A 20,471-nucleotide genomic window follows, 5' to 3' on the forward strand; every position below is an offset into this window, starting at 1 on the left:
ACAGCACTTCAGTAACACTTGACATGAGATCTTTAAGCATTACAGGGATATGGCTCTGAATATACACTGAACAAAAAAATAAAAACGCAACATGTAAGGTGTTGGTCCCATGTTTCCATGGAAGTTTTCCATACTCAAAAAAATATTATTTCGCTAAAATTGTGCACAAATTGGGTTCCATCCCTGTTAGTGAGCATTTCACCTTTGCCACGATAATCCATCCACCTAACAGGTGTGGCATATCAAGAAGCTGATTAATTAAATAGCATGATCATTACACAGGTGCACCTTGTGCTGGGGACAATAAAAGGCAACTAACATGTGCAGTTGTCTCACACAACACCACAGATGTCTCAAGTTGAGGGAGCGTGCAATTGGCATGCTGACTGCAAGAATGTCCACTAGAGCTGTTGTCAGATAATTTAAAGTTTATTTCTCTACCATAAGCAGCCTCCGTTGTTTTAGAGAATTTGGCAGTACGTCCAACCGGCCTCAACGGCAGACCATGTGTAACCACGCCAGCCCAGGACCTCCACATCCGGCTTCTTCACCTGCGGGATCGTCTGAGACCAGCCACCCAGCAGCTGATGAAACTGAGGAGTATTTCTGTCTGTAATAAAGCCCTTTTGTGGGGGAAAATTACTTCTGATTGGCTGGGCCTGGCTGCCCAGTGGGTGGCCCTATGCCCTCCCATGGCTGCAACCCTGCCCAGTCATGTGAAATCCATAAATTAGGGCCTCATGAATTTATTTCAATTGACTGATTTCCTAATATGAACAGTAACTCAGTAAAATCATTGAAATTGTTGCGTTTATATTTTTGTATAGGATATATAGCAACACCTCCCCATAAGCATTCCTGTCTCTTTTATACATGTTTTATCCTTGTATTGCTACTGCTGTATAAAAATGAATTATCTAAGTGAGTCTCAGAAATGGCTAATGTAATCTGATTTCATGAACCTACATATATTAATTTGGGCTATTTTCAGCCCATTCCTAGGTAGCCTCTCAGAGATAGACATAATATGGAAAATAACAAACAAAGCAAGATAAAAAATAAAAATAAAATCAGCAGTCCATTAATCAGTTGGTGGGTGTGCAAGTGTGTGTGCTGCGGGGTTGAAGCCACAAACCCATAGGCTTGGCTCTCATCCCTTCCAGGTTTTTCCAGAAACAGCAGCAAACAGCAGGGATCTGGACAGTCACAGGGTCAGAACAATCTGCGGTCCCAGCCTCAAGGGCTAACCGCTTCGCGGGATATGTGTTCAAGCCCTTAAGGAAACCCCGCTATCTTTGATAGGGCAGCTAATTGGTCCTCTGTAGCTCAATTGGTAGAGCATGGCGCTTGTAACGCCAGGGTAGTGGGTTCGATCTCCGGGACCACCCATACGTAAAAAATGTATGCGCACATGACTGTAAGTCGCTTTGGATAAAAGCGTCTGATTATTATTACTAACAGTGGCAGCTAGGCTAGCTGTTACTCCAAGCAGCTCATCTGACCCTTGGTCAGCGGGATCCCTGGACAGAGAGCAGCGGTCCCAGCAACTGATGCCAACCACGTCGCGGGATCCCTGGACAGAGAGCAGCGGTCCCAGCAACTGATGCCAACCACGTCGCGGGATCCCTGGACAGAGAGCAGCGGTCCCAGCAACTGATGCCAACCACGTCGCGGGATCCCTGGACAGAGAGCAGCGGTCCCAGCAACTGATGCCAACCACGTCGCGGGATCCCTGGACAGAGAGCAGCGGTCCCAGCAACTGATGCCAACCACGTCGCGGGATCCCTGGACAGAGAGCAGCGGTCCCAGCAACTGATGCCAACCACGTCGCGGGATCCCTGGACAGAGAGCAGCGGTCCCAGCAACTGATGCCAACCACGTCGCGGGATCCCTGGACAGAGAGCAGCGGTCCCAGCAACTGATGCCAACCACGTCGCGGGATCCCTGGACAGAGAGCAGCGGTCCCAGCAACTGATGCCAACCACGTCGCGGGATCCCTGGACAGAGAGCAGCGGTCCCAGCAACTGATGCCAACCACGTCGCGGGATCCCTGGACAGAGAGCAGCGGTCCCAGCAACTGATGCCAACCACGTCGCGGGATCCCTGGACAGAGAGCAGCGGTCCCAGCAACTGATGCCAACCACGTCGCGGGATCCCTGGACAGAGAGCAGCGGTCCCAGCAACTGATGCCAACCACGTCGCGGGATCCCTGGACAGAGAGCAGCGGACCCAGCAACTGATGCCAACCACGTCGCGGGATCCCTGGACAGAGAGCAGCGGACCCAGCAACTGATGCCAACCACGTCGCGGGATCCCTGGACAGAGAGCAGCGGTCCCAGCAACTGATGCCAACCACGTCGCGGGATCCCTGGACAGAGAGCAGCGGTCCCAGCAACTGATGCCAACCACGTCGCGGGATCCCTGGACAGAGAGCAGCGGTCCCAGCAACTGATGCCAACCACGTCGCGGGATCCCTGGACAGAGAGCAGCGGTCCCAGCAACTGATGCCAACCACGTCGCGGGATCCCTGGACAGAGAGCAGCGGTCCCAGCAACTGATGCCAACCACGTCGCGGGATCCCTGGACAGAGAGCAGCGGTCCCAGCAACTGATGCCAACCACGTCGCGGGATCCCTGGACAGAGAGCAGCGGTCCCAGCAACTGATGCCAACCACGTCGCGGGATCCCTGGACAGAGAGCAGCGGACCCAGCAACTGATGCCAACCACGTCGCGGGATCCCTGGACAGAGAGCAGCGGACCCAGCAACTGATGCCAACCACGTCAGCGGGATCCCTGGACAGAGAGCAGCGGTCCCAGCAACTGATGCCAACCGCGTCGCGGGATCCCTGGACAGAGAGCAGCGGTCCCAGCAACTGATGCCAACCGCGTCGCGGGATCCCTGGACAGAGAGCAGCGGTCCCAGCAACTGATGCCAACCACGTCGCGGGATCCCTGGACAGAGAGCAGCGGTCCCAGCAACTGATGCCAACCACGTCGCGGGATCCCTGGACAGAGAGCAGCGGTCCCAGCAACTGATGCCAACCACGTCGCGGGATCCCTGGACAGAGAGCAGCGGTCCCAGCAACTGATGCCAACCACGTCGCGGGATCCCTGGACAGAGAGCAGCGGTCCCAGCAACTGATGCCAACCGCATTGCAGCATCCAACCTCAAAAAAGGTAGCTAGCTAGTAACCAAACTTCTTTAACCGAACACTTTTCCAGAGACTTTAAAAACATTCCAAAACAACAAACCGAGCTCTCCCTCGTTCCGCATTCAACAGGAAGTGACAACATGTGACAGCAGTAGGAGAACTGACAACTAAGAGAACTGACAACTTCGCCTCTACTTCTGTCATTTTCTGCAGACAATGATGTAATACTGAGAGAGGATCATGTCTAAATTATGGAAGTGTTTATGCCCAAGGCAGAGAGAGGATGATGGTGTTTATGACCAAGGCAGAGAGAGGATGATGGAGGTGTTTATGCCCAAGGCAGAGAGAGGATGATGGAGGTGTTTATGCCCTAGGCAGAGAGAGGATGATGGAGGTGTTTATGCCCTAGGCAGAGAGAGGATGATGGAGGTGTTTATGCCCTAGGCAGAGAGAGGATGATGGAGGTGCTTATGCCCAAGGCAGAGAGAGGATGATGGAGGTGCTTATGCCCAAGGCAGAGAGAGGATGATGGAGGTGTTTATTCCCAAGGCAGAGAGAGGATGATGGTGTTTATGCCCTAGGCAGAGAGAGGATGATGGAGGTGTTTATGCCCTTGGCAGAGAGAGGATGATGGAGGTGTTTATGCCCTAGGCAGAGAGAGGATGATGGAGGTGTTTATGCCCAAGGCAGAGAGAGGATGATGGAGGTGCTTATGCCCTTGGCAGAGAGAGGATGATGGAGGTGTTTATGCCCTAGGCAGAGAGAGGATGATGGTGTTTATGCCCAAGGCAGAGAGAGGATGATGGTGTTTATTCCCAAGGCAGAGAGAGGATGATGGAGGTGTTTATGCCCAAGGCAGAGAGAGGATGATGGAGGTGTTTATGCCCTAGGCAGAGAGAGGATGATGGTGTTTATTCCCAAGGCAGAGAGAGGATGATGGAGGTGTTTATGCCCAAGGCAGAGAGAGGATGATGGAGGTGTTTATGCCCTAGGCAGAGAGAGGATGATGGTGTTTATTCCCAAGGCAGAGAGAGGATGATGGAGGTGTTTATGCCCAAGGCAGAGAGAGGATGATGGAGGTGTTTATGCCCTAGGCAGAGAGAGGATGATGGTGTTTATGCCCAAGGCAGAGAGAGGATGATGGTGTTTATGCCCTTGGCAGAGCGAATAAGAACTTTGGGTTGCATTCATTCTGTCATTCTCACATTATTGGAAGGTGTCTTGTAGCATGCACAGACCGCTGCATTGTGATGTCACTGTTTCCTTACTTCTATAAAGCAGTGATCCTTTAGGTTTATCTCAGGTCCAAGCCAGCTCCATTTATTCACACAACGTTCCTTCTAGGCTAACTCAATCTACCGGACAACATTTTATTCAACGTTTGTTCCTGCCATTTTAGCCTAAAGGAAACATTTGGAGCAGTAAAAATGACTGAGTGGTGAGAGAAAAAGTGACTGTCTTGTTGTGAGTTTGGTGTGTCTCAGAATGTTGTACGAGTGCTGCAGTCATCCCCAGCTCCCAAGTTACAAAGGAACGGTACCTTGTAGAAGACGTCTGGTACGTACTGCTCCGTGCTGGACTCTTTAGCGTAGCCCAGCTCCGGGGCGTCTCGGCAGGGCAGTAGACACTCATCTCTGACCAGGGCCATGCACTGGTTAGACACCTGGTAACCCTCAAAGTGCACCTGGTTATCAGGACCACCTGTAGGGAGAGAAGGATGGGTTCACTGATAAAACAGGAACATTTTGAATATCACAAGAGCAGGTCGTCTCTCTCATCATTACTCAATGTCATGTGAGCATGATTGCTCCGTCATACAATAGTGCAGACCCAGGATAGCCATATAATATTCATAGAATCACGGCCATGGTTGTGCTGAAATATCCACATCTCATGAACACCCAAGTTCATGTCCCCAGCTATAAGTGAGCCTTCAGGACCTCAGGAGGATAATGGAGGCTAGAGGTGTGTTCTTATTACTTGTATGCATTAACAACCACAAAATGAGTCGGTCGGTCAGTGCAAACAAAAGTTTTGTAACAACGTGCTGCGTTACTATCCTCAAACCAAAGTCCACTGTGTAACTACTTGCTTTGAAGTGATCGAGTCAGAAACAACTAGGGCACATCTACACCTGCTTCTGGTGTGGTAGGATTCTGTTGTAGAAGTGAACCACAGGAAGCCTAGTTAGGTCTGTGTACCTGTGGCCACCACAGTGATAAACTTGGATCCAAAGTGTCCGTCGGGTGAGAGTCTGCAGGGGTTACACTGTTGGTTCTGGAAGTGTCCAGCCGTGATGCACTCCTCCGCACTAAGGAAGTACGAGTCCTTGTTCCTGGTGTATTTGACCGTGCCTATCCTGGTGTCCTCAGAGAGCAGGTCAGTGAAGATCCATCCCACCTACAGTACAGACCACATAGGAAAACTATGATCAGTAAAGTGAAGCTCACCACAGCTCATATAAGAATATATGATACTTTAAATATGAATATATATTGTGAAACTTTTGTGGAGTAACCTATATTCATAACAAGCAAACTGTTGTGGACAACAACTATTAGACACATATGGACAACAGCAGCAACACTGATTGGGTTTTTCTTTCTTAAAATGGTTGCGTACATTTTCTACACATTACATACACCATGGCCTGGGAGCATATGGAAGCTGTTTAAAGCCACTATCCTGTAAAGATTGAGGAATCTAAGGAACGCCCCCACATTGATTAGTGCCTCACGGCCCCAGTGGTCTATAATGATTGGCCAGTCAGACTGGAGAGGAGCTGCTGTCTGTTCGGTCTACAGACTCCTGGGCTTGAACCCAGATGTTCTCCTAAACCTGATCCCCCTGAGTGACGGGGGTCCGACCCAGATGAAGGGTGGTACGTGGAAAAGGATACTACCCCTCCAATACTGTGATTTGTTGTGACATCAAAATACAAAATGTGGCACCAGGTCAGCTGGATGCATTTTGAATAATAATAATAATAATAATAGCACAATAGTTTAGAGATGATATTACATTTTAGTCATTTAGCAGACGCTCTTATCCAGAGCGACTTACAGTTAGTGAATACATTTATTTATTTTTTTTATACTGGCCCCCCGTGGGAATCGATCCCACAACCCTGGCGTTGCAAACGCCATGCTCTATCAACTGAGCTACATCCCTGCCGGCCATTCCCTCCCCTACCCTGGACGACGCTGGGCCAATTGTGCGCCGCCCATGAGTCTCCCGGTCGCGGCCGGCTGCGACAGAGCCTGGATTCGAACCAGGATCTCTAGTGGCACAGTTAGCACTGCGATGCAGTGCCTTAGACCACTGCGCCACTCAGGAGACATAAGGACCTAGGCAGGTTCAGAATCTGGATCAGGGACAGGATATTGTCCATAGTATCAGCTAGTGGTGTGGTCTAACCTTGCGCAGGCCCAGCTTGGCTGCGATCTCCTCCACAGCTGCAGCTTTAGGGTCCTCTACCAGCTCAACACTGTTCTGGGAGGCAATCTGATGTACAGAGGAATCAAACAAACCACTAAATAAAAACACATTAGGATTAATATATTATTTCTAACAAAGTACACAGTAACCTTACAGTTGTTTCCAATAGCATAAGAAAATAAATATATATACACACACACTGAACAAAAATATAAAACGCAACATGCAACGATTTCAAAGATTTTACTGAGTTACAGTTCATATAAGGAAATCATTATGCCCTAATCTATGGATTTCACAGGACTGGGAATACAGATATGCAAAAGTTGGTCACAAATACCTTTTAAAAAAAGGTAGGCGCGTGGATCAGAAAACCAATCAGTATCTGGTGTGACCACCATTTGGCTCATGCAGTGAGACATCTCTTTCATATAGAGTTGATCAGGCTGTTGATTGTGGCCTGTGGAATGTTGTCCCACTCCTCTTCAATGACTGTGTGAAGATGCTGGATATTGGCGGGAACTGGAACACTGTTGTACACGTCGACCCAGGGCATCCCAAACATGCTTAATGGGGGACATGTCTGGTGAGTACGTAGGCCATGGAAGAACTGGAACATTTATCTTCCAGGAATTCTGTACAGATCCTTGCGACATTGGGCAGTGCATTATGCTGAAACATGAGGTGATGGCGGCAGATGGATGGCACGATAATGGGCCTCGGGATCTCGTCTTGGCATTTTTGTGTATTCAAATTGCCATCGCTAAATCGCAATCATGTTCGTTGTCCGCAGCTTATTCCTGCCCATACCATAACCCCAACGCCACCATGGGGCACTCTGTTCACAACGTTGACCGCTCGCCCACACAACGCCAAACAAGTGGTCTGCTGTTATGAGGCAGGTTGAACGTACTGCCAAATTCTCTAAAACAACGTTCTCTAAAACGGCTGATGGTGTAGAATTGAACATTCAATACTCTGGCAACAGCTGTGGTGGACATTCCTGCAGTCATCATGCCAATTGCACACTCACTCACAACTTGAGACATCTGTGGCATTGTGTGTGACCACAGCAAATTTTTTGAATGGCCTTTTATTGTCCCCAGCACAAGGTGCACCTGTGTAATGATCATGCCGTTTAATCAGCTTCTTGATATACCACACCTGTCAGGTGGATAGATTATCTTGGCAAAGGAGAAATGCTCACTAACTGGGATGTAAACAGATCTGTTCACCTAATTCTAGAGAATTAAGCTTTTTATGCGTATGGAACATTTCTGGGATCTTTTATTTCAGCTCATGAAACATGGGACCAACACTTTACATGTTGCGTTCATGTTTTTGTTCAGTGTAGATACAATGATCCGATTACTTAAGTCTGTGATATAACTACTGGTCCTGCAACAGCAGCACTTTGTTTAATACCCATTCCCCCCATTGAAAGTGAACCTACTGCCATCCTGTGGCTAACCAATCTTACTACAGCCACAACTCACTAACAAGCCATTGGGAGTGACTCCAGAGAGCAGAGCACTCACCTGTGGGGGTTCGTAGATGGCAGCGACCTCCGCTCTGATGGCCAGAGGGATGTCTTTGTGCTCCGTGTACCTGCCGTACAGGAAACCCATCCTCTGGCTGCCCGTCTTCCTCCAGAAGTCCAGGAAACGGTCTGCGATGGTGTGGTTCTCAAACATGATGTTGTCTATATGTCTGTATTTCTGTTGGCAGGGATGAGGTGGGTTATAAAAATCAGCATCTCCACCACTAGGAATGAGTAGAGGTTGAGAAATCTCTTGAAGTGCATTTCAAAAGTTTACAGTGGATTCCACTCATCATGACTTAATCTGAACTGACGTGACAGAACTGGACAGGTGAAAAAGTTCAAACAAATATCCTTGTAGGCACCCACCCACCATATTGCCTTGTTATCACCCATTCTGTGACAACCAATGACTAAATGAAGCCAAGGAGAACCCACTCTAGAACAGGGTTTCCCAAACTCGGTCCTGGGCCCCCCCGGGTGCACGTTTTGGTTTTTGCCCTAGCACTACACAGAGGATTCAAATAAGTTGGTTATTTTAAAATCAGCTGTGTAGTACTAGGGCAAAAAAACTAAACGTGCACCCAGGGGGGGGGGGGGGGGGCCAGGACCGAGTTTGGGAAACCCTGCTTTAGACTACCGAGATGGACCCTTGGTAGCAAAGAGTAGTATTGAGATGGACTCTTGGCAGCAAGGAGGAGAGAGTTATAGGGTGTACTTGTCTATTGAGGGTGATGGCGCTGGGCTGGCACTTGGTGCAGATCCCCTCTGGCCAGGGAGGATGGCCTTCGCAGCCCGACTTGATCTTACAGCTGATGTTCTCCAGGGCCACAAACTTCCCTCTGTAGAGGGAAAAAATTTTTTAATAAAAAGACAAAGAGCTTGTGGATGTGGCCAATTCTCCTGCTAGAGATGTGAAGGGTATATAGGGTGTATATTCTATTGATGTTGCCAAGACGGCACAGAAAGATCTGGAAGCGGGCTAGAGAACGTCAGGTGCCACTCACTTGTCAGCGCCTCCTGTCAGCTTGCGGATGTAGGCGTGGAATGACATGTGCTTGACAGGTGGCTCTAGATGGCTCAGGTACTCTTCGTCAAAAGGCTGGCAGACAGAAAACAATTACATTCACAGCAAAGTTGACATGTAAAACAGCATTTTAAAGCAAACCGTAATAGTTGGATGAATGAAAGAACACTTACCTCTAGTGGTACGCAGTGCACACACTTTCCCATCGATCCATGTCGACACCTGAAACAAGAACTGAATCAATGCACTGATACAATTGAATGCCTTAATACAATTACATAACTAGCTAGCTACAGTCCCACTTGCACCTGTTGATCTCTGTTCCTATAGATCTTTGCTTCAATACAACATACAGAAAGTCTATAAAATCTCTTACAGCTGTGGATCTCTGTTCCTGTAGCTCTTTGCTTCAATACAACATACAGAAAGTCTATAAAATCTCTTACAGCTGTGGATCTCTGTTCCTATAGATCTTTATGTATATAAATATCTTACAGCTGTGGATCTCTGTTCCTATAGATCTTTATGTATATAAATATCTTACAGCTGTGGATCGATGTTCCTGTTAGGGGTGTGAACGTTTAAACGAAATTGAATCCTTAAGGTTAAGAAAAGAAAAAAATCGCTCCACAAAATTAAGATCACAGTGCAGTTATCACGAAACTACCACTAACCCTCCCGATCATCATTATCATCACAAAGGGAAAACGTTTAAATAACCCTACCTAACGCTACAATGCTGTAACTTTACTAAGATGCCACAATGCTCTTACTAATGTTACAGCATAGCCACCATGCTTCTACATCTGCATTGCTTGCTCTTTGGGGTTTTAGACTGGGTTTCTGTACAAGCACTTTGTAACAACTGCTGATGTAAAAAGGGCTTTATAAATACATTTGATTGATTAATTGATGTATCTTTCAATTTTTTGGGGGCCACGGATATAAAGCACGCTGCACCTCATCGCAGATGAATTAAAAAGTTAATTAACGACTACAGAAATTATTGAAGTTGATATGCAGCCATTAACAATGGCCTAATTGAGTTGCGAGGTCATTTGCTAAATGAAGGACTGCAAGTGCCATTTGAGCCACGACTCGCGCTACTGAAATGGGTGCGTCTTTCTCATTAATATCACTGTTCACCGTTTATTCCCGTTTCAACAGTGTTATTCCCTTTATAATGGGAGTTGAGACATATGCCTACAGCAAAGATTTTTTTATAACTAAACCAAGATAGACCACAGCGTGTCGTTTCCAATGGGAACAAATGAGTCATAGTGGGCAGAGCCAAGCATGAGCTAGCAAGATCTATTGGCCCGTTCTAGCATGCATCTGCATATTTCCGTTAGGGAACGCCTACTGCGCGTTCTATAAGCCAAATCGCCTTAGCACTCCTAAACAACGCAATTTTTAAAAACTTTGGCAAAGGGTAAAGTCTGCTAAACTTAGTCCACTCTGTTCATAACAGATTCTAGTTTTGGGAACAGAAAACTGTATTGACATCACATTTTTAAATCGATGAGAAAATGTGAAGAATGTTGGCCAAAATCCATCTGCTTCCATCTTCTCCCACTGCCGGCCACTGGGCTTCCTCTCACCACCATATTTGGTAGTGAGTGGAAACGCCAAGAGTATGGCTTCACATTTATACATCTGGTGAAATATCTGTCTTCTCGTTTTAACGGAAAACCGATTAAAAGAATGGCAATTGAAACATTACGAAAAATTGTCAATTCGTCACATCCCTAGTTCCTGTAGATCTTTCTGTATATAAATCTTACAGCTGTGGATCTCTGTTCCTGTAGATCGTTGCTTGAATACAACATACAGGAAGTATATAAAGCTCTTACAGCTGTGGATCTCTGCTCCTGTAGGTCTTTGCTTCAATACAACAACATACAGGAAGTATATAAAGCTCTTACAGCTGTGGATCTCTGCTCCTGTAGGTCTTTGCTTCAATACAACAACATACAGGAAGTATATAAAGCTCTTACAGCTGTGGATCTCTGTTCCTGTAGATCGTTGCTTGAATACAACATACAGGAAGTATATAAAGCTCTTACAGCTGTGGATCTCTGCTCCTGTAGGTCTTTGCTTCAATACAACAACATACAGGAAGTATATAAAGCTCTTACAGCTGTGGATCTCTGCTCCTGTAGGTCTTTGCTTCAATACAACAACATACAGGAAGTATATAAAGCTCTTACAGCTGTGGATCTCTGCTCCTGTAGGTCTTTGCTTCAATACAACAACATACAGGAAGTATATAAAGCTCTTACAGCTGTGGATCTTTGTTCCTGTAGATCTTTCCCTCCTGCTTGGCCAGGTACTGGTCGATCTCGTCCTCTGAGATGTGGGGTGCCGAGTGGGAGCGTGACATCACGGACGAGGAAGAAGAGGAGGAGGAAGAGGAGGAATGGGAGGTGGAGGGAAGTGATGATGACGAGTGAGGCGTGGCCACGTCCATGGTCTCTCCTGCTGGTCCCGGGGAGCCCGAGGGGTACAGGTAGAGCATGTCTCCATGTCTAGAGGGAGGGAAGAATTAGACACGTAAAAAAAAACACACACAAATGAGCATAATGACAATCCAAGGTAAAACAATGAAGTGACGATATGGATGACAACATGTGTAGCTAGCTAAATGGAGCAGCCCAACAACTAGTGATCCGTGTGTTTTAGGTCCAATGGAAACAACCCAATGTTGCTCCAAACTCACTTGATCTTCAGCAGGCTGAGGGTCTTACTCTGGGACCGGATCTCGTCGGTCTTGTTGCGGTTCAGATAGATGGAGAAGCCGTTGGAGGTGAAGCCAAACTCTTTGCCCACCTGACAGTAGAAATAGAGTAATGATGATTAGTCCTGTCTCGCTTGCCAGACTCATGACACGGCTGTGGGAAGAGACTAGATAATGATGAGCTTTAGTTTAGAGGGTTGAGTACGGCCACATCTTTCCTGGCTGTCTTCCTGGAGCATGGTACATAATGACTATAGTATAAAGTACGGCCACATCTTTCCTGGCTGTCTTCCTGGAGCATGGTACATAATGACTATAGTATAAAGTACGGCCACATCTTTCCTGGCTGTCTTCCTGGAGCATGGTACATAATGACTATAGTATAAAGTAAAGTGTCAAAATGTTCTATTAAAAGCCCATGAAATAAGAAAAAGGGTCTTGCTAATCCTGCTATCAACTCTGTGTGTGTTACAAAGACCGTTCACGCCACTTACTTGCACTACCCATTAAACTGTCAAAATGGATTACCAAACAACAGGCTGATAGAGGAGAAAGGAAGACTGTCTACGGTCATCATCGCAGAGACGTCCAAGATCTAATAAGAGCCCTATGAGCACTTCTGGCAAGCCTAAATGAGCACTCTTGGATTTAATCGAATCCATAATGCTTTAGTGTTGTAAAGAAAGTCAACCCTGTTGTACTGTTGGCTACATCTCACCAACAAAGGATATTTCATAATTCCAAGAGATCAGGGTCACTACAGACCCTGGTTCAATTCCAGTCTGTATGACAATCCGGCCGTGATTGGGAGTCCCATAGGGTGGCACACAATTGGCCAAGCGTCGTCCGGGTTTGGCCGTCATCGTAAATAAGAATATGTTCTTAACTGACTTGCCTAGTTAAATAAAAAGGTTAAATAAAAAATGTATACAATTTTAAAAAATGGAAGGTTAAAGCAAAGGTGTCACTAGGCAGGTTTCAATCCAACTGTTTTATTCGAGTAAAGTACACTACATATACACAAACGTATGTGGACACCCCTTCAAATGAGTGGTTTGGCTATTTCAGCCACACCGTTGCTGACAGGTGTATGAAATCGATCACACAGCCATGCAATCGCAATAGACAAACATTGGCAGTAGAATGGCCTTACTGAAGAGCTCAGTGACTTGGTGGAGGAGGAATAATGGTCTGGGGCTGTTTTTCATGGTTCGGGCTAGACCCCTTAGTTCCAGTGAAGGGAAATCTTAACGCTACAGCATACAATGACATTCTAGACAATTCTGTGCTTCCAACTTTGTGGCAATAGTTTGTGAAAGGCCCTTTCCTGTTTCAGCACGACAATGCCTCGTGCACAAAGCGAGGTCTATACAGAAATGGTTTTCGAGATTGGTATGGAAGAACTTGACTGGCCTGCACAGAGCCCTGACCTCAACCCCATCGAACACCTATGGCTTAAATTGCCCAACATCAGTGCCCAACCTCACTAATGCTCGTGGCTGAATGGAAGCAAGTCCCCGCAGCAATGTTCGAACATCTAGTGGAAAGCCTTCCCAGAAGAGTGGAGGCTGTTATCGCAGCAAAGAGGGGACCAACTCCATAATAATGCCCATGATTTTGGAATGAGATGTTTGATGAGCAGGTGTCCCCTGCGCACGTCGCTTTGTAATGCTGAAACAGGAAAGGGCCTTCCCCAAACTGTTGCCACAAAGTTGGAAGCACAGAATCTTCTAGAATGTAATTGTATGCTGTAGAGTTCAGATTTCCTTTCACTGGAACTAAAAGGGGCCTTAGGCTTGTGTGCGGCTGCTCAGCTATGGAAACCCATTTACCAAGTTAGCTAGCTGAATAAACTAAGTTAGAGTCTATTCCTAGAAAACATTGAACCGCTGTTGTTTACATCAATTATAATTTCTAAAGTGGAAGTTGGGAGAGTTATATTTGAGTGTTTCAGTGAAACGTAAGTGAGTGAGGCCCCGCTCTCTCGCTTTCCCAGATGTTTAGTTAATTTCATTCCGATCTCCTTTGCATTATTGTAGCCTTTTCTGTAGCCTGTCAACTATGTGTCTGTCTATCCCTGTTCTCTCCTCTCTGCACAGTGCATACAAACGCTTCACACCGCGTGGCTGCTGGCACTAATCTGGTGGTCCTTGCGCGCACGACCCACGTGGAGTTCCAGGTCTCCGGCAGCCTCTGGAACTGCCGTTCTGCGGCCAACAAGGCAGAGTTCATCTCAGCCTATGCTACCCTCCAGTCCCTCGACTTCTTGGCGCTGACGGAAACATGGATTACCACAGAAAACACTGCTACTCCTACTGCTCTTTCCTCGTCTGACCATGTGTTCTCGCATACCCGAGAGCATCTGGTCAGCGCGGCGGTGGCACAGGAATCCTCATCTCTCCCAAGTGGACATTCTCTCTTTTTCCCCTGAACCATCTGTCTATCTCCTCATTTGAATTCCATGCTGTCACAGTCACTAGCCCATTCAAGCTTAACATCCTTGTCATTTATCGCCCTCCAGATTCCCTTGGAGAGTTCATCAATGAGCTTGACGCCTTGATAAGTTCCTTTCCTGAGGATGGCTCACCCCTCACAGTTCTGGGTGACTTTAACCTCCCTACGTCTGCCTTTGACTCATTTCTCTCTGCCTCCTTCTTTCCATTCCTTTCCTCTTTTGACCTCACCCTCTCACCATCACCCCCTACTCACAAGGCAGGCAATACGCTTGACCTCATCTTTACTAGATGCTGTTCTTCTACTAATCTCACTGCAACTCCCCTCCAAGTCTCCGACCACTACTTTCTATCCTTTTCTCTCTCGCTCTCCTCCAACACTACTCACTCTGCCCCTACTCAGATGGTAATGTGCCGTCGCAACCTTCACTCTCTCTCTCCCGCTACTCTCTCCTCTTCCATCCTATCATCTCTTCCCTCTGCTAAATCCTTCTCCCGCCGATCTCCTGATTCTGCCTCCTCAACCCTCCTCTCCTTCTACATCTTTTGACTCTCTATGTCCCCCTATCCCCCCAGCCGGCTTGGTCCTCCCCTCCTGCTCAGTGGCTTGACGACTCATTGCGAGCTCACAGAAGAGGGCTCCAGGCAGCCGAGCAGAAATGGAGGAAAACTAGACTCCCTGCAGACCTGTCATCTTTTCACTCCCTCCTCTCTACATTCTCTTCCTCTGTTTCCACTGCTAAAGCCACTTTCTACCACTAAATTTCAAGCATCTGCCTCTAACCCTAGGAAGCTCTTTGCAACCTTCTCCTCCCTGCTGAATCCTCCTCCTCCCTCTCTGTGGATGACTTGGTCAACCATTTTGAAAAGAAGGTTGACGACATTCGATCCTCATTTATTAAGTCAAATGACACCGCTGGTCCTGCTCACACTGCCCTACCCTATGCTTTGACTTCTTTCTCCCCTTTCTCTCCAGATGAAATCTTGCGACTTGTGACGGCCGGCCGCCCAACAACCTGCCCGCTTGACCCTATCCCCTCCTCTCTTCTCCAGACCATTTCCGGAGACCTTCTCCCTTACCTCACCTCGCTCATCAGCTCATCCTTGACCGCTGGCCATGTCCCTTCCGTCTTCAAGAGAGCGAGAGTTGCACCCCTCCTCAAAAAACCTACACTCGATCCCTCCGATGTCAACTACAGACCAGTATCCCTTCTTTCTTTTCTCTCCAAAACTCTTGAGCGCGCCGTCTCTAGCCAACTCTCTTGCTATCTCTCTCAGAATGACCTTCTTGATCCAAACCAGTCAGGTTTCAAGACTGGTCATTCAACTGAGACTGCTCTTCTGTGTGTCACGGAGGCTCTCCGCACTGCTAAAGCTAACTCTCTCTCCTCTGCTCTTATCTTTCTATACCTATCTGCTGCCTTTGATACTGTGAACCATCAGATCCTCCTCTCAACCCTCTCCGAATTGGGCCTCTCCGGCGCTGCTCACTCATGGATTGCGTCCTACCTGACAGGTCGCTCCTACCAGGTGGCGTGGCGAGAATCTGTCTCCGCACCACGTGCTCTCACCACTGGTGTCCCCCAGGGCTCAGTTCTAGGTCCTCTCCTATTCTCTCTATACACCAAGTCACTTGGCTCTGTCATATCCTCACATGGTCTCTCCTATCATTGCTACGCAGACGACACACAATTAATTTTCTCCTTTCCCCCTTCTGATAACCAGGTGGCGAATCGCATCTCTGCATGTCTGGCAGACATATCAGTGTGGATGTCGGATCACCACCTCAAGATGAACCTCGGCAAGACGGAGCTGCTCTTCCTCCCGGGGAAGGACTGCCTGCTCCATGATCTCGCCATCACGGTTGACAACTCCATTGTGTCCTCCTCCCAGAGTGCAAAGAACCTTGGCGTGACCCTGTCATTCTCCGCTAACATCAAAGCGGTGACCCGATCCTGCAGGTTCATGCTCTACAACATTCACAGAGTACGACCCTACCTGACACAGAAAGCGGCACAGGTCCTAATCCAGGCACTTGTCATCTCCCGTCTGGATTACTGCAACTCGCTGTTGGCTGGGCTCCCTGCCTGTGCCATTAAACCCCTACAACGTATCAAGAACGCTGCAGCCCGTCTGGTGTTCGACCTTCCCAAGTTCTCACGTCACCCCGCTCCTCCGCACACTCCACTGGCTTCCAGTTGAAGCTCGCATCTGCTACAAGACCATGGTGCTTGCCTATGGAGCTGTGAGGGGAACGGCACCTCCTTACCTTCAGGCTCTGATCAGACCCTACACCTAAACGAGGGCACTACTTTCATCCACCTCTGGCCTGCTAGCTCCCCTACCTCTACGGAAGCACAGTTCCCGCTCAGCCCAGTCAAAGCTATTCGCTGCTCTGGCACAACAATGGTGGAACAAGCTCCCCCACGATGCCAGGACAGCGGAGTCAGTGACCACCTTCCGGAGCCACTTGAAACCCTACCTCTTTAAGGAATACCTGGAATAGTTTAAAAGTAATCCCCCCCCCCATTAAAAAAAATAAAAATAAAAAGGAGTTATAATAATAATAATATGCCATTTAGCAGACGCTTTTATCCAAAGCGACTTACAGTCATGCGTGCATACATTTTTTTTTTTTGTGTATGGGTGGTCCCGGGGATCGAACCCACTACCTTGGCGTTACAAGCGCCGTGCTCTACCAGTTGAGCTACAGAGGACCACAGAGTTGTACCAGAGTTGTACCACTGGCTATCATAAGTTGAATGCACCAATTTGTAAGTCACTCTGGATAAGAGCGTCTGCTAAATGATGTAAATGTAATGAAGCTCCAGACAAACAGTTATTGTGCTGACGTTGCTTCCAGAGACAGTTTGGAACTCTGTTGTGAGTGTTGCAACCGAGGACAGACTATTTTTATGCGCTACGCGCTTCAGCACTCGGCGGTCCCGTTCTGTGAGCTTGTCTGGCCTACTACTTTGCGGCTGAGCTGTTGTTGCTCCTAAATGTTTCCTCTTCAAAATAACAGCACTTACAGTTGACCGGGGAAGCTCTAGCAGGGCAGAAATCTTGACATACTGACTTGTTGGAAAGGTGGCATCCTATGACGGTAACTGAGCTCTTCAGTAAGGCCATTCTACTGCCAATGTTTGTCTATGGAGATTGCATGGCTGTGTGCAGACAACGGTGATCTTTCTTATATGTCTCAGACACTTCAGAACCAACTTCCTTTAGATTTTTTTTGTGGGGACTATCTGTTGTTCCATGTAGTGAATATGTTATTCAATGTGTTTGAATGCGCTAATAGCAGTAAGGCCCAAAACAATAGTTCATAAAAAAAGCTTTCTAAAAATGTGTATCCTTCAATGGGGTCTTAAAATTCTAAATCAAATAGCAAAATGATCCTTGGTATGACCTTCTTAAACAATTCCATATAGCTAACTAGAACCCCCCATCCCCCCGGCTTAGACTCTTATGGGTTAATTAATGCCTCTCTCTGAGCTCTTCATGCAACTCTCTGTCTCCATATCCCCCCCATCACTGACTGAGTGACTGCACATCTGAAGAAAAATACTCTCCATTGATCTGCAACACATTTCTTTTTTAACTAAAAGACATGCATTTTTAATGGGGTACTGCCGCAGGCAAGGCAACCCTTCACTGTGACCAAACAGCCGGCCACTCCTGATTTTCAGTCACTGATGTGGAATTTTGACTCCCACTTAAGCTATTTAATCGATTTCCTACCCAATACTGTCTCGCAGTCGCTGAGGTCCAGTTGTGCCCAAGGCATTGCCCATATTTCACTGTTATTCTATAATGCTGCTAAGCCACAGTTAGACATTCATATCCATTTCATCCAAACACAATGTGGCTAGATGAGGTGGGTTTGAAATGGAAATGTAATACAATTCTATGATATGCTAACAACCCTTACTGGAAGGTAGCTAGGTACTCCCAATGGGTTTTAAATCGCTACCTGGCAGGATAGCAAGCAGCTGCTGTGGTAAATCTATTTATAGCGTGCTGTTTAAAAGCATTGCATTGCACACCATTCTCTCTCCACATAACTCACAGCTCTCCCTACACGTACATGTCTCTGCTGAGCCATGCATCAGATCCATCAACAGTGGATGGCTCAAGCTCATAAACTGTACAGTGCACAGGCAAGGGGGGAACACTGCAGAAATACCCTCCCTTTCCTGTAGAGCTGCCTGCTTCATACATAAATTAACACTGAGGTTGAGCACAGGCTAGGCACAGGGAGAGCAAGAGGGAGATAGAGTTGTATGTCTATCTTCTGATGCTAGCTGGCCAATAGCACATTTGGACAGAATGTGCTATGAATATGACAACAGAATGACAAAGAACCACAAGTTTCCCCATGTGTTTGTGGGAAGTAGTGTTTGTTGTTGTATATGGCCCAACCATATAGCCTACAGTACCACTGAGAGCCCATGTTTGTCTTCATAGCATGTGTCCATACTTTAATACCTTATTGAGGAAAGCGGCTGCTGTCTCCTTCTTGGTGGCAGGGATCTTCTTCATCCCGGTCGGGGACTGAACCCTGATGATCTGTAAATTAGGAAAAACATTACATTTCTCCACACCATAATATATTGTTTCCCTTAAAATGTAGATTGCTTTGCCAAATCAAATACATCCATTGGGGAAACCATATTGATCATGACTCATCGGCTAATTCGATGAACCATTAACCGGCTAGGTTACATTTCTTGTAACTGCAACCCACTGAAGACATGACACTGTCCCCTGTAGCTCAGTTGGTAGAGCATGGCGCTTGCAACGCCAGGGTTGTGGGTTCGTTTTCCACGGGGGGGCAGTATGAACATGTATGCACTCACTAACTGTAAGTCGCTCTGGATAAGAGCGTCTGCTAAATGACTAAAATGTAAAATGTCATAATTCACAAGCAATAATGTGGTTGTGATTGTAAATTAACAGTAACGTTAGCTAGATCAGTTAACGAATCTAGTTAGTTAGGAATTTTAAATGACATGAGCAGCTTCTATCATGCCATGGGCTGGCTAAATTACCAGTGACTGGTTTTCTGGTCATTAGCTAGTTAGTTGGATTGTTTTACCTCGAATGAGCAAAGAAAAACAACACTAGTTAAAGTTAGCTAGCCGATCTTGTGGCTAACTAACGTTAGCTAGTTAAAATAAAAACAAATAGCCACGTTGAATACAAGCTATGAACACTGACTAGCTTTCTTCTTTTTTTTTTTTAAGTTAGCTAGCTGTTGCTTCTTTCTTGCAAAACAAATTAGAGCCCCAGGGTTATGTTGATAAAACCGGTTAGCTTGCTAACAGGTACTGTAGGTAGCAAGCTAGCTACTTAAAGTCAACAGCAATGTCCCCTTTGTCAAAGTGAACGTCCACGCATTTCTCAAAACCAATAACATTACAAAGATAACGTTACTTAGTTAACGTAATATGCTATTTACTTGTCTATTAAATATATTATATTTTAATTAAAACGACCGTACATTTGGGCACATTTTAATTCAAACATTTCTGACCAGCTAAGCTTGCTAACAGTGAGTTAGCAGTTATCTAGGCCCTGTCATTCTAGTGACGCTAGCAAGTGGCTAATTCTGCTGCCTCATCACTCCGATCATCAGACTTCGGTAACATTAGCTAACGAAGTTAGCTACCTAGCCGGCTAACAATCCACAATATTTTATCAATAACTACAATGTGTTGTAATACTTACAATATTTTCTGCCATGATGGTCGGGTTTGTGCTCCCGATGTATTTCGCTGTGTAACAAAATAGAACGATATCAGAGATTAAAAATCGACTGACAAGACAGTCAACGAAACTCCATCCCAAAACTCAAACACCGGGCGTTACACGATAACAAGTCCGTACCCTATAGTGTCCCTCCTCAGCAACTGCCCGAGTGAAACAATTAATATAAAATCATTCCGCCACTTTATTTTAGCAGGATTCCCAGGTTATTACGCCCTTGATAAAGTAAACATATTTAATTAAAATTAAGGGATAACAAAAATACGAGTAATTAGTTGGCTGTTGTTCAAATTGACGAGCCCTACACTTTTTGTAGGAGCCAATTTGGCCTGCTTTACTGTGCACTTTAGGG

General features: G+C 46.6%; 1 protein-coding gene across 1 annotated transcript in view; it reads right to left on the reverse strand.

The window, feature by feature from the left end:
• The window catches only part of LOC311101228 (nuclear protein localization protein 4 homolog), a 37,978-nt gene extending 17,736 nt beyond the window's left edge, over positions 1 to 20,242 (reverse strand). The window contains exons 1-11 of the mRNA XM_084142341.1: positions 20,081 to 20,242; positions 18,839 to 18,919; positions 11,877 to 11,986; positions 11,440 to 11,685; positions 9,331 to 9,379; positions 9,138 to 9,232; positions 8,849 to 8,972; positions 8,129 to 8,308; positions 6,570 to 6,656; positions 5,354 to 5,552; positions 4,693 to 4,853 (exon numbers count right to left, since the gene is read on the reverse strand). Coding sequence (XP_083998467.1) covers positions 4,693 to 4,853; positions 5,354 to 5,552; positions 6,570 to 6,656; positions 8,129 to 8,308; positions 8,849 to 8,972; positions 9,138 to 9,232; positions 9,331 to 9,379; positions 11,440 to 11,685; positions 11,877 to 11,986; positions 18,839 to 18,919; positions 20,081 to 20,095 — 1,347 coding nt within the window. The 5' untranslated portion in view covers positions 20,096 to 20,242. The remainder of the gene's footprint in view (positions 1 to 4,692; positions 4,854 to 5,353; positions 5,553 to 6,569; positions 6,657 to 8,128; positions 8,309 to 8,848; positions 8,973 to 9,137; positions 9,233 to 9,330; positions 9,380 to 11,439; positions 11,686 to 11,876; positions 11,987 to 18,838; positions 18,920 to 20,080) is intronic.
• Positions 20,243 to 20,471: the final 229 nt, after the last annotated feature.

Source organism: Coregonus lavaretus (assembly GCF_964263955.1).
Source record: "Coregonus lavaretus genome assembly, chromosome: 25".
Classification (NCBI taxonomy): Eukaryota; Metazoa; Chordata; class Actinopteri; order Salmoniformes; family Salmonidae; genus Coregonus; species Coregonus lavaretus.